The 15,285-nt window shown below is 35.7% G+C and overlaps 2 protein-coding genes across 3 annotated transcripts in view; one reads left to right on the top strand and one right to left on the bottom strand.

Annotated features, from left to right (window-relative positions):
* The window catches only part of Argl (Argininosuccinate lyase), a 105,231-nt gene extending 91,852 nt beyond the window's left edge, over positions 1-13,379 (bottom strand). For both annotated transcript variants that reach the window (XM_085489518.1, XM_085489519.1), the window contains exon 1: positions 13,288-13,379. In XM_085489518.1, coding sequence (XP_085345644.1) covers positions 13,288-13,314 — 27 coding nt within the window. In that variant the 5' untranslated portion in view covers positions 13,315-13,379. The remainder of the gene's footprint in view (positions 1-13,287) is intronic.
* LOC146719798 (uncharacterized) overlaps positions 1-15,285 on the top strand; it is a 192,963-nt gene that overhangs the window by 144,627 nt on the left and 33,051 nt on the right.

The following is a 15,285-nucleotide window of genomic DNA, read 5'->3' as shown; positions in this document are numbered from 1 at the left end:
CATGCTTCAATTTAGCAGAGCAGTGTTGATAACTCCTCGAAGGTTAAAGTGTGCTCTCCAATAACCCGTCTGAGATGATGCTTAACTGCTTTAACACCGGCCTCCCAGATTCCTCCAAAGTGGGGCGCGGACGGCGGTATAAACGTCTACTTGGTATCGTTGTTGGCCAGTTGCGCTCTACATTCTTTGTAGAAATCCATGGCAGTCGCAAATATTGTCTTAAGCTCTTGTTCGGCGTCTCAGAAATTCGTGCCATTATCACTCATTAGATGAGTGCAATGTCCTCGTCGTGCCACAAATCTCTTAAAGGCTGCTAAAAAGGATGCTGTAGATAAGTCGGATACAGGCTCTAAGTGATTGGCCCTCGTGGACATGCACACAAAGAGGCATATTATCCTTTGTACGATTTATGCCCTTGTCCTTTTGTTGTACGTATTTGCAATGGGCCTGCACAATCGACTCCTGATTTGTAGAAGAGTCGGTTTGGTTGAATTCGCGCTATAAGTAACTGTTCCATTTGTTGTTGCGCTGTTTCTGCTCAAAAACGAGTACATCTAACACATTGATGTATTACCAATCTGATTAGTGAATTTGCATGAATAATCCAATACCGTCGCAGCAATATACTGCGTGTTAGTTGTGGTCCGGCGTAAAGCGACTTTGCATGAGTTTCACGAACTAGAAGCAATGTTAGGTAATTGATTTTAGCCAAAATTATAGAATGTTTCTCCTCATATGTTATCAAGGCATGTTGCAGTTGCCCTCCCACCCGTAATAAATCTTCTTGGTCTAAGAAAGGTCTTAACTGACACAGCGGCGATCCTGGAGGAATTGACTGCCTTTGAGAAAGACGCTTGATTTCTTCAGGGAAGTCCTTTTGTTGGGCGATGCGCATCCACCGCAGTCGGCAGTCCTTCAATTCTTGAGCCGAGAGTTGAGCAGTCGCAGCGTGTTCCTTGCTGTGTAGCTGTCTGTAAAATTTAAGACAGAAAGCAGAGATTCTTATGAGTCGTGAGAAAGAGGGAAATTGTAATAATATTGCATTGTCTTCCATGGGTTCCGATACGGCTGCGAGCAAGAGTATTGGCCGAGCTTTTTTCTCCTCTTCGTTCAATCCAGTCGGCTTTATATCTTCCATTTTCCAAGTGTAGAATGATGCTGAGAGCCAGTCTGGACCTCTCCATCAGAGACTGCAGGTCTTCAGCTGATTCAGGGTGATATCTCGTGTGGCTATGTCTGCCGGATTTTCGTTTGTCGAAACGAAGTGCCATTTTTCTGGTGGCACAAGATTCTGTATCTTATCGACTCTGATAGCTACAAACTGTTTCCACCGTGACGGGTGGGCGCGTAGCCAAGCAAGTACCACCATTGAGTTTGTCCAGGCATGACTCGGACTGTTTTGTAGTTCTAGGCCTTGAACTATAGCATTCAATAAACGTGCTAGAAGAAGGGCTGCGCACAATTCGAGTCGCGGTATGGAGATCGTTTTGACCGGAGCTTTGTTTTCGCAACAAGCAAATTTACTGGTTATCTGACCCGATGCTTGCCTTGATTGGAGGTAAACTGCCGCTGCATAGGCACGGCTAGACGCGTCTGAAAATCCGTGAAGCTCCACTATTGCCTCGTCCGTTAAGCCTGTCCACCTTGGTACAGAGAGTTCGTTTACTAACGGTTAGGAGGTAGCAAAATTTTGCTATTGACGTAGTAGAGGTTCAGAAAGAGATTGATCCCATTCCAGCCCAGCCATCCACAAATCCTGTAGCAGTTTTTTTGCAGCCACCAACGCGGGCGCTGCCAAACCTAGCGGATCGTAGGATCTCGCGATAATAGACAGGACTAATCTCTTGGTGTAGTCAGTATTCTGCGTAAGTGGTGGCACTGCTCTTATCGCTATTGTATCTTCTTGAGGGGACCATAGTATACCCAGCGTGCTTAGGCCTTCCGTTATTAGTCTGTCTTCCTGGTCTTCCTCGGACGCAAGAGCATTATGATTACTGGCCCACTTACTCAGTTGAAATCCCCTCGAAGCTAACAGCTGAACTAGTTGAGCTTTGAGCTCTAGAGTCTGATCCAAGGTGTCAGATCCCGCCAGTATGTCGATATATGTATTAGTCCGAATGGCCTTTGCTCCCAGTGGAAACATTTCTCCCTCGTCCTGTGCCAGTTGAAGAAGTGTGCGGATGGCGAGGTACGGTGCCGAAGTTGTTCCATAGGTAACAGTCTTGAGTCGGAAGTTCTGTACTTCCATTGATGGCTCCGTCCGCCATAGAACCCGTTGTAGGTTGGCATCTTTATGGTGAATCCTGATTTGCCTAAACATTTTCACTAAATCTGTAGTAAAGACAAACTGAAACAAACGCCATTTGGTTAGAATTAGCCATAATTCTGAATACAATTTTGGCCCTGAGAGCAGCTTATCGTTTAAAGATACCCCAGTTGTCGTGCTACAGGAGGCATTAAAGACTACTCGTATCTTGCCGTCTGGGTCGGCCGGCTTGGTAACGGCATGATGGGGCATGTAATAGCACTCCTTCCTAGTGATTGCCTGTACCGGGACTAATTCCATATGTCCTAAGTCCTTGTAAGCTGTCATGAATTCATTGTATTTTTTCTCGAGTGACTTGTCCTTTGATAACTTATGTTCCATGCGTAGGAGCATCTGAAGTGCACCCGGGCGTGAACTTCCGAGAGTAATAGAAATGTCTTCTCTTTGAGGAAGATGTACCACGTAACAATCTTGCTCATCGCGATAGTGAGTTTTCTGGAAGTAAAGTCCTCACAGTAGGACTCTTCTGATGTGAGAATCCGTTTGACTGGGACATCCTCAAGCTCCCATAATCGTCTCAGATCATCTTGTATATTCGATTGGGTAATAGCATAATGCACGGAGATGGGAGCGTCGATGTTTTCCTGTGAAGTGATGATAGCTCTCATCAATACCCATCCAAAGATTGTCATATGTGCATTCGGCACTCTTGGGGGTCCTTGACGCAGACCATTTTCAAGAAGCATGCCATAAACATCTGCTCTCAATATTACATCAACTTGGACTGGTTTTTTGTAGTCCGGATCGGCTAGATTAAGTCCGTCCAGATGCTTCCAATTTCCTACTAAAACTCACTTTCCTGGTGTAAGCGAGATGAATCTTGATAGCACCAAGACACGTGGTATTGCGACTCTTCTCGATGAAGATCCATAAGAAGCCATCGTAAGAGACACGGTGTGCGACACGGTGCCAGTTGATGTACCTTGTAGTCCGGTAACCGCGATATCTACCCGGCGTCGTGGTAATCTCAATAGCTTAATCATTCTCTCTGTAACAAATGAAGCCTCAGAACCTGAGTCTAGCAATGCTCTTGCGGTAATCGAGCGACCCGATTCGTCAATTAGCATGATCCTCGCGGTGGCCAGGAGAACATGGTTATTTGTAGTTGCTGCGAGGGCTGTAATTTTATTGTCTTCAGCGGCGGCTGGCTTAGTTTCCGTAGGTGTTACGCTTCCCCCGCTTGTTGTTGCCGTGTTTGTCAACTCAGGCTTTGTTTGAGGCCCCTCTGAGCCATGTAGCAAAGTATGATGCTTTTCCCGACAATATCTGCATCGATTGTTGGATGGGCAGCTAGTAACCGGATGATTCAGACCTAAACAATTATAACAGATGCGCTTCTTACGCACATAATTCCGGCGTTGCTCTAGTTTGTAGGTTTTGAATTTGTCGCACGATCGTATCGAATGTTGCTCGTTGCATAGGGGACACGGTTTCCGTGTATTCGTTGTATCTGATGCAGTAGAAGTTGCATGAGATGCTATACCCGTTTGTTTAGAGCTCTTCGGTTTGTTTGCGTGGGCGGATGACGCCGTTTGCGTTCTGATTTCTGCAGTCTCCAATGCTCGAGCTCTGGTTTGAAGGAAATCAAGCAATTCCTTAAAGGTTAGAAATGTTTGGCTTGAATTCAAGGATGATTCCCATAAGAGTCTCGTGGATGAGTCGAGTTTCTCGATTAATAGATGTACGAACCAATCATCCCATTGTTCGACAGGTCGCTTCAAAACCTTGAACGAACGAGACGCTTGATTTATTGTCTTTATGAGCCGTTTAATTTCTGGCGCAGACGCCTTGGAGACTGGTGGTGCAGAGAGCACTGTTCACATATGCGTGGCTAACAGCACTCGTTTGTTGTCGTATCTAGTATTAAGCTCCTCCCACGCCGTAGCATATCCTGTTGTAGAAATGTCCATATTGGTAATTACAGCTGCTGCTTCTCCCGTAAGGTTGGCCTTTAGATATTGAAGTTTTTGAGCCTTTCTGCATTATGTACCAGTGAAGTAAAAAGATCTTGGAATCCTTCCCATTCCAATTAATCACCGGAAAAGGTAGGCAGGTTTATTTTAGGTAATTGTATCTGCTTAATAATGCTGCTCACGTTTGAAGTTCCGGTGGATACATTCCCAACGTCAAATTTCTCCAGGCGTTCTGTGATTTTAGATTTTATTAGCAAGTAATTTTCTTCGGTAGACGAAACAAATCCAGTTTGACGTAATCCTTTTCAGTCACTTTATCGAATGACATAAGGTAGAGATAATTCTCAAAAAAGCTTGTTCAGTAGGATTCTAGTAATTCGAGTCTTGCCTTAAAATATGCTTTAGTTAGCTTTTCTTTATTAACCTTGAGCAGATTTTCCCAGAACCTATCTATGTATTTCTTTTGGTTTAATTGTTGATTAAGTGCTTTACCCATTTTTGCGCTGTTGATAAAGTTGTCGTTCCGTCCTTTTTAGTGTACAGGAAACTTCGAAGTGTTGTAGTATTTGAATCACTCGTGACACCCGTTGGAACGTGGCCACTGGTTGATGACGTACGCTGAGAACAAGTAGACGTACCGTTATCGCGACACGTTCAATGTCGACACCCGATAGATATGGCCAGCACGAAACACGAGAAACACCCCGTAGATACGACGAATACGGAGCACTAGAGACACCTCGTAGATACGATGTATAAGAAATTAAGAAATGGTAATATCCTATCACCCGCGCATCGATATCCGGCTCGAAGGACCATGTGCTTTTTCAGGATATCGCCCGGAGAAACTGAGTCTTCTCCCGGTTAGACTTCGCCGAATTTTGAGAGTTCAGGGATGGAAGGATAGTCAAAGTGTTCACGCACAGTTTTGTTTAAGAACTTTACTTTAATTTATAGACAATAAATTACGCCTGTTAAGAATTGCGCACGCGATTCGCCTTGAAACGAGTGCTCCGTTTCGCTATCAGTTGCGAACTGAACCTTGTAAACAGATCGGAATTTCGAGTATTTTGTATTTCCGGTCCCCGGTTCCTGAAGACTGAGCTTCTCGGTCCACCCAAGTTCTCGGGATGGGTGTCGAGGGGAATCACGCTTTTAGGACGTGTAAAGTGAAAAGAAAGTCAGCAATCTCGGTTATTGAGGCGGAACTCCAACCAGATTTAATTTAATTTTAATAAAATTTTTCGGTTTTTTTGCTTCCTCAAAGAAAGCTATTTACTTTGGTAAAAAAATTAATATATTATATATATATATATATATATATATATATACATATATATATACATATATATACAGAATTGCGACCGTTACTCTATAAAATTAACGCGTTACTGTTACCGTTACTTTTTGTAAAAAGTAACGCGCGCGTTACCGTTACCGTTACTCAAAAAGTAACGATTCGTTACTTTTTCGTTACATTTTCGTTTTTGTAATGCTAAAGCCTATTATTATTAAAATGTATAATTACATACAGGAAGCGTTTTTTAATATTAAATATTTATTTGTATTTATTTCATGTAATATTTATTATTTATTATATTAAAAATATATTATTTGAATATATATATAAAAGGCAATAAGAGCTAATTAAATGCTTTCATTAATATTTATTTGTGGAAAAAGATTTATAACATAAAATATTAGACAGAAAGAAATTCGAACATTTCGGTTGCCTTTTTCAACCTTCTTGAGCGCATCATTTAAAATTAAAGATGAATAGAAATAAACAATCAATTATTCATTACTGTCAATATAATAAAACTATACAGAAACACAGTTATTCGCATAAAACTACGTCAAGCTATTTTTTAAATAACGAAATCAACGCATTTTTAAACCTGAGCATTTTTATATATTCTATTCCTCGAATCGTCATTCTATGTATGTAATTGTCGCGAAACAGATCTTTCGCTAATTGTTGAGTTAGGAGGTCGGTTGCGAATCTCGATAACAGCGGTTGTTAATATGTCTATAAAATCATTGTACGAAAAATTAACATTGAAAGATAAGTAAATTAATAAAAATAGACTTACAATTAAATCGAGTAAGATATTATATTGTGACGTAAAGGCTTTCAGATGTTGATTGCTCGAGGTTACAATAACGAATGATTTTTATCTCTCAGAAAGACGACCACACAATGGAGAAAATAGTTAGTTGTTTATGTTTTTTACTTTGATATTTTAGGTAGTCTATGTATTATATCGTCATAAATTACTGGCAAGCCATCAATATCTGTTTTTAAATTAAGACTGTTATTTTGCCTTTTTATGAATATCATCTCTGAAATCAATCTTTTGTTATATTGTGATTCTTTGTCAAGTATTTCTACATCGTCTCAACTAAATTCATGATTATGTTTTAATCTATGGTCAGTGATTACAGATTTTTTTACGTTTCTATGTATATTAGATCGATGTTCTGATATTCTAGTAGATAATTTCTTACTAGTCTGACGAACATACGATGCATTACAATCTTTACAGTCTATCTTATATATTACATTGGTATTTGAACACTTAGGAATAGGATCTTTATGTACTGCCGCATATTAGTTGTTTGTTAAATAACTATGTAAATAATTTTACGAGCCGCAAATCAACACGTAATTACGAACTCTCTAAAAGAACCTTTTTTAAAAGATTGATACGCTTGGAGATCGATGATAGTTATAACAATATTAACAGAACTTATGGTAGAATATTCAATGTGTGTTTTGACATGTACAAAAATTTACCTATCTCACTTTACATATCTTTCTTTAATAAACAATCTGGCCCACTTTTCTCTTTTTATATTAAAGAGCGAGACAGACTCGAGGGAAAGTTCAGATATCTTTTACAGAAACATCTAAATTACCTCAACATTAAACCGGTCCATTATTTCTATCATCAGTCCTTATCTACAAAACACTAAATAGAACCACGTCTTTATTCTTTCTCGAAAAATAAACAATTCGCTGAAAATCGAGAAACAAATACACTTAATAACAGTGAGATGAATGGAAATATTGAAATTGAAATTAAACTTACTTCTTTTCTTAATATTAAACCTAACATTTTGACAAAGAATGACAAATGGTTTATAAATTTGTCTTTCATCCACATACCTAATAAGATCAGATATCTCCTACAACTGGGTGAAAACTTTAGCTTATTTAATACTAATAATATTGATCTAACTGTAAATTTTATCAAAAATATCGAAAATAATCTGAAAAAACTTCCAGTCGTTGATCGCAAGACCATCATTAAAAGGTCTAATAACATCCTTAAATCTATTAGTACATATTCGTATCCCAAAAGTAAAACCAACAAAAAATTAATATATTATATTTAAATAATTTTCTTAAAGAAAATGATAATTTAATACTAACGAGAGCAGATAAGGGTATTATAACTGTGGCTTTAGATAGAGATAAATACATTGAAAGGATTGAAGACATGTTAAGCGATGATGAAACTTATTTAGTTTTAAATAAGGATCCGATTAGAAAATTAATCTTGAACCTCCATGATTTACTTACTAGATGGAAAAATAACAATTACATTTCAGTACAGACATATCGTTCATTATCATTTAGTGAGGGAACATTACCGAGAGCTTACGGTTTACCTAAAATCCACAAAGAAAATTGTCCGTTTAGACTAATTGTATCCTCTATAAATACTCCTTTATATCAGTTAGCACTTCACTTACACCAAATTATGAACAATTGTTTCCCTGTCTGTAATAGCCATATAGAAAATAGTATCGAAATGGTTAACAAAATTTCAGATATTTATATCCATAATGACTACAAATTATTATCTCTTGATGTTATTTCACTTTTTACTAACATACCTATCGACTTAGCTCTCGAGAGTGTTTCCAATAGATGACAATATATTGAAAATAATTGCAACCTCCCTAAGTCTGAATTTTTAATTGGAGTAAGCCTCGTATTAAATTCTACGTATTTTACATTCAACAATGTTTTTTATCGACAATCCTTTGGCACACCAATGGGTTCTCCTTTATCTCCTATTATAGCTGATATTGTACTGCAAGATTTAGAAAATAAAGCTCTTCAACTACTAAAGTTTTGTCCACACATATACATCAGATACGTGGATGATATAATAATGGTTGCTCCATCGCGGATTCCATAGATCACACATTAAATTTATTTATTTCTTTTCACAAAAGAATCCAGTTTACTCTTGAAATTCAAGATAATAAAATTAATTTTTTTGACCTAACATTGATATTAAAAAATAACAACATCATATATGATTGGTATCATAAAAAAACGTTTTCTGGTAGATATCTGAACTTTCTTTCTTAACATCCTTTGAGTCAAAAACGAGGTACAATAATGGGGTTGGTGGATCAAGCCTTTTTATTATCAAATTCAGAATTTCACAAAGAAAATTTAGAGTTAGTAATCAAAATATTACTGGAAAATAACTATCCTCTAAAATTGATTTTTGACACCATGAACCAAAGACTAAAACATTTAATAGAATAACTGAATATTTTTACAAAGAATAACCAAAATTTAAAGGTCTCGTATTTCTGCATCCCATTCTTACCGACACTCACTGAACAATAGAGAAACATCATTAAAGATATGAATGTTAAACTTTCTTTTTATAGTTTTAACAAATTTAATAAATATATTAAATCAGATAAGAAATATATGTCGGCTCTCATCAATATTAATAATAATAATAATATATGAATTTTAAATCGGCCAATAGAGCCCAAGCGCGAAAAAGTAATTCTTCGGAACTGTATCTCTTGGTTTGAGATTACTAAGTTCCATATATAAATTAATCTCAAATTTACATATGGAGAAAAATAGGCGAGAAAAATATAGATCCGAAAAGTCGCTGAAGCGAGAATCGAACCCGCGGAAAGTGAAAGACGCGGGTTCGATTCCCGCTTCAGCGATTTTTCGGACCTATATTTTTCTCGCCTATTTTTCTCCATATGTAAATTTGAGATTAATTTATATATGGAACTTAGTAATCTCAAACCAAGAGATACAGTTCCGAAGAATTAATTTTTTGCGCTTGAGCTCTATTGGCCGATTTAAAATTCATATATTATTAAATATGTTAAAGTACATAAAGATCCTATTCTTAAGTGTTCAAATACCAATGTAATATATAAGATAGACTGTAAAGATTGTAATGCATCGTATGTTTGTCAGACTAGTAAGAAATTATCTACTAGAATATCAGAACATCGATCTAATATACATAGAAACGTAAAAAAATCTGTAATCACTGACCATAGATTAAAACATAATCATGAATTTAGTTGAGACGATGTAGAAATACTTGACAAAGAATCACAATATAACAAAAGATTGATTTCAGAGATGATATTCATAAAAAGGCAAAATAACAGTCTTAATTTAAAAACAGATATTGATGGCTTGCCAGTAATTTATGACGATATAATACATAGACTACCTAAAATATCAAAGTAAAAAACATAAACAACTAACTATTTTCTCCATTGTGTGGTCGTCTTTCTGAGAGATAAAAATCATTCGTTATTGTAACCTCGAGCAATCAACATCTGAAAGCCTTTACGTCACAATATAATATCTTACTCGATTTAATTGTAAGTCTATTTTTATTAATTTACTTATCTTTCAATGTTAATTTTTCGTACAATGATTTTATAGACATATTAACAACCGCTGTTATCGAGATTCGCAACCGACCTCCTAACTCAACAATTAGCGAAAGATCTGTTTCGCGACAATTACATACATAGAATGACGATTCGAGGAATAGAATATATAAAAATGCTCAGGTTTAAAAATGCGTTGATTTCGTTATTTAAAAAATAGCTTGACGTAGTTTTATGCGAATAACTGTGTTTCTGTATAGTTTTATTATATTGACAGTAATGAATAATTGATTGTTTATTTCTATTCATCTTTAATTTTAAATGATGCGCTGAAGAAGGTTGAAAAAGGCAACCGAAATGTTCGAATTTCTTTCTGTCTAATAGATGTAGATGTAGATATGTTTATTGTTTTTCCAACTAGAGATTACAAGGCGCTTTTTTCTTGTTTAAAGGAGCGGTCCTAAACCTTTATACCTCCATTTACATTCCACCTTAACCTATATTATCTTAATCCTATAACTTAAATCTAATTAACTTAATCTATACAATCATATCTACATTCATATATATCGTCATAACAAAAAAAGAAAAAGAAAAAATCGCCACGCCGCTCGCTTCGCCGTCTACCGTGCCTTTCCTCGCCTTTCCACCCTACCTACTTCCTGCCTGCTCTTACACGCACCCGACCCTTTTATCCTAGTCTTTTTTATTCTACGTTTTCTTATATCCTATTTTCGCCATCTTATATACTCCTTACCCTAAGTGGGACCTCCGCTTCCGGTTACTGTTACCCTTCACTTCTTTCATTCTTCCCTCTCTCTCCCTCTCTCCCTCTCTCTCTCTCTCCCTCTCTCTCTCTCTCCCTCTCTCTCCCTTCTCTCACACACACCCTCTCCCTCTTTCTCTTCCCTCATCTCTTACCCTCTCTCATCCCCCTCTCCTCCTTTTCCATCCTTCCCATCCTCCCCTTTCCCCTCCCCTCTTGCTTTCTCTAACATTTTTAGCCACGTTTCCCCTTCTCCCTCCTCTCCTAACACCTCCTTCACCATTTCCTGTCAACTCTCTTCCCTTCCCCATTCCATGCAATCCTCCCACACATGCTCCCACGTTTCCAACCCTCTTCCACACATTCTGCACTTCCTCTCCTCCTCTTTTTCCCAGTATCTATTTCCCCTCATCCCATTCTCCAATCTATACCTTGCTATTCTCTTCCACCTGTCTTCCGTCCACCCTTTCTTTAGATAGCCCGGTATTCCCTCCCCTTTGACCTGCTTGTACCATCTATTGTATTCCGACTTTTCTATTTTTTCTATCCTCTCTTCCCTCTGCTCCTTCCTTTCCCAGTCCTCAACTTCTGCCCATCTGAACTCCCCTTTTTCTCTTCTTTCCTCTATCTCCCTTATTTCCATCCCTTTACCCTCAAAGCAATCCCTCCTTCCCCTCTCCCAATCTGACAATACCCCTCCTTTTTTTGCCCTTTCTTTTATCTCCCCCAAACATACTTTCGCCAGCCACCCTCCCTTACCCTCCTCTAGTCTCTTCTCATATCCCCACGCTCTTCTTCCCATCCTTGTCCTTATCTTTTCCCTCTGCATCTCCTTTCTTACCATATAACCAGGCGTTCCCCAATCTACTCCTAATATCCATCTTAAATACCTTTCTTGTAACCTCTCCATCCCCTCTCTCTTTTCCCATCCCCATATCTCCACCCCATATCCTAAAACCGTCCATACTAATGCATCAAATAGCCATATCCTCCTCCCCCAATTACTACCAAATCTCCTTTTACCTATCCCCCATACTTGTCCCATAGCTACTGCCCCTCTCTTTATCCTGTCCTTTACCTATCCTTCTTGCCTCCCATTCCTTTGTATTATATATCCTAAATACTTATACTCCTTAACCTCCTCTAATTTTTTACCTTTCCAGACCCAGCTAGCCTTTTTTAACCTCCCTCCACCTTTCCTGCACCTCATCACCTTCGACTTCCTCTCATTCAATTCCAGTCCCTTTTCCTTTAGATATCTTCCTAACCTTTCCATCATGCACCTCATCCCCCCCCCCTCATCCTCTGCCATCAATACCACGTCATCTGCGTACGCTAACGTGTAGACCTTGCCTTCTCCTAACCTCACTCCTCCCCATCTCCTCCTCCATGTCCGCCATCAACATATTAAAGAGAAGAGGACTCAGAGGGCAATTCTTTCTGTCTAATATTTTATGTTATAAATCTTTTTCCACAAATAAATATTAATGAAAGAATTTAATTAGCTCTTATTGCCTTTTATATGTATATGTATATTAATTTTTTTAAATAGCTGTTACAAATTATATTATTTTAAATAACTGTTAACTGTTATATATAAAACATTTTTTAATTAAAATTATGTATTTAAGAGAATTGAGAAAACTAAAAAATAACGATAAAAGTAATGGCTAATTCGTTACCGTTACTGTAAAAATGTAACGACGTTACTGATATATATATATACATATATATATATACATATATATATATATATATATATATATACATATATATATATATATAATATAAACAGACTTCGCGACCAGTAATACAAAACAAAAATAAGAATTAAAAAAAGTGTGCGATTGACATGACTAATGAGAAATAATAAATAATAAGGCTCGAAGAAAGGAAGGATAATAAAAAAGGTTAAATGATAACCTTATAAAAATCTCGATTTCTCAGCCTGTACGAATAAAATTTATATCAACTCGCCTCTGCGTAAAAATGATTGTTCTCGGTTAAATGACTAAAAATGTATTCTTGTATTTCTTGTATTTTGACAATTGAATAAAACGAGGTGTCTACTGTAATAAGTATTAGATAAATAATTATCCTGACCTTTCTACATCGACCTTATCGCACGTAAAAACTAAATAACCCACAAACTCCAATAATGAAGAATTTCTCTCTCTCTCTCTCTCTCTCTCTCACTCTGTCTGTTCCACTAAAAAATTTTTTAAATGTAAAATATATAATACATAATATCTTTGTTTTTAAATATATAAAGTAGATAATTTATTTAATTTATATATATATATATATATATATATATATATATATTACTAATTTATATATATATATACTTTCTCAGCAAACATCAAGTAACTATTATGCAATATATATATATATATATATTGCATTTACATTGCTGAGTGGGAAATTATAACTAACAGTTATATAATAGTTACTTGATGTTTGCTGGGAAAGTATCGTCAATGAATATATTTATATACAAGAATAAATACATACTTGTGCAAAAAATATATATAATATCTACATTATTACATAATAAAAAATTATATAATTATGTAATTTAAATTTTTCCTTACTTGTGATATAACTCTCTCTCCAGCCATTATTATCTGTACTTTGTAACTCTACTGATGTCCAGAAATATATGAAAACTTCGTTTACGAAAGAGTCGGCATGATTGCGAAATACTAAAAGAAAAAAATGATATCGTTATCTCGTTCTAGATATAATATGCTAGTATTTGTGAATAATATATATGATATATTAAAGACTTAGACTCTTCCTATTTTGTTCTACAATAAATGATATAATTAATATCATACCAAAAATTAAATTAAATTAAATAAAAAAATAATAAAATAAAATAAATTAAACTAAATAAAATAAATAAATAAATGCCTAATATTAGGAAAATATTTTTTAAACTTGTGAAATTTTTTTCATTATACAAAAAAGTTTAAATATTTTAAATATATAGGTTTAAATATATATGTTTTAAATATAATATATATATATATATATATATATATATATATATTCTTGTGCTCTGCCGCTGCGCTAACGGCACTAATTGAACATGTGTCTTTCTTTAGGTCTTATAACAAACATAAAATTTTTTTTTAATATCAAGTATAAAAAGATATTACTTACAAGCGTATTGGATGAAAAGCTCGATCACGAATCAATTCATCAAACAAATTTAATTACGCATTATGTAAACTGTAGAATTATTTAAACAGGTAATGAAAAGTTACATAAATGGTCCCCGGCATCAATACAAAAGGCGGGATTATGTGCAGCCCACTTTAATAAAGAAGATTTTATAAGCAAAACGAAATTACATATTAGAAAAAACCCTTTACCATGGGCTTCAAAGGATATTGAGATTCCAGAGCTTGTCGAAGATGAAACTGAAAAGATTACAGAAGAAAGCAGAACAAATAAAAATATACTAGAAAATGTTAATTCAGAAAATGAAGACTGCATTCGAATGGAAGTCGAAACGCATACTTATTTTGAAATAAATGTAGAAGAAGCAGAACATAATACAAATCAAGTGGCCACAATAAAAATGGCCCCTAAGAGATGTTATCTTTCCGGAAAAGAACTTTTCTGCAATTTCGGAGATGACTTCGCAGACGATGAGTGGTTTAATAATGAAAATCTTCCACTATTTTTGGATAATTATTCGCAAAAAGAAGTAAAAGCGAACACGATAAAAAAGCGAATAAAAAACCGCAAAAAAAGTCTGCTCCTAAAAAAATATATAATGAAGATAAATTGTTCAAAATTGAAAAATTAAAAAAAGAAAATTTGAGATTAAAAAAAACTTCTTATGCAGAAGAAGAGAAAACAAAAAAATATAACTGCTATGTTGCAAAAACGTAATATTGCAATTTGGAAAAACAAGAACGTTTGCAAACACAGTTGCAAACACAGTGTTGATGAATTTTTAGATAGAAAGAAATGTCAAAAATCAGTTGCGAGAACTATGATAAAACTTCAACTACATAAGGGTCGAAAAGAATACACAAAAGAAGAAAAAGATTTAGCAAAAACAATGTTTTATTATTCAGCAAGTGAATATTCACGGATGAGAAAAGCTGGACTAAATCTTCCATCGGAATCTTCTGTTAGAAATTGGATATCTGAAACAGAAATTCGACCAGGATTTTGCGAAGAAATATTTAATAAAATTCAAGAAAATTTGTCCAAACTACCACCTTCTCAAAGAGTTGGCTGTTTAAAATTCGATGAGATGTCAATAAAAAAATTTGAAGAATACAGCCAAAAATATGATATCATCGAGGGATTAATAGATCTCGGACCCCTAGGACGACACAATGAACCAGCAGGACATATTCTACTATTTTGCCTTGATAGTATTAATTCGGAAAATCCTTGGCGGCAAATAGTAGCATATTTTTTGACTGGAAAAAGTTCAACACATAAGGAGATTATTGAACTCACTGAGATATGTTTAAAGAAATTAAAAGATGTAGAAGCAAATGTACAGATAATCACATGTGACCAAGGTGGAGCAAATAGAAAAACTTTTAATATTTGGCAAATTT

The sequence above is a fragment of the Nylanderia fulva genome, unplaced genomic scaffold (genome assembly GCF_048542155.1).
Source record: "Nylanderia fulva isolate GAGA-0341 unplaced genomic scaffold, ASM4854215v1 Scaffold86, whole genome shotgun sequence".
Classification (NCBI taxonomy): Eukaryota; Metazoa; Arthropoda; class Insecta; order Hymenoptera; family Formicidae; genus Nylanderia; species Nylanderia fulva.
Note: the sequence above shows the minus strand (reverse complement) of the source record. Positions and strands in the feature narration are given on the sequence as shown.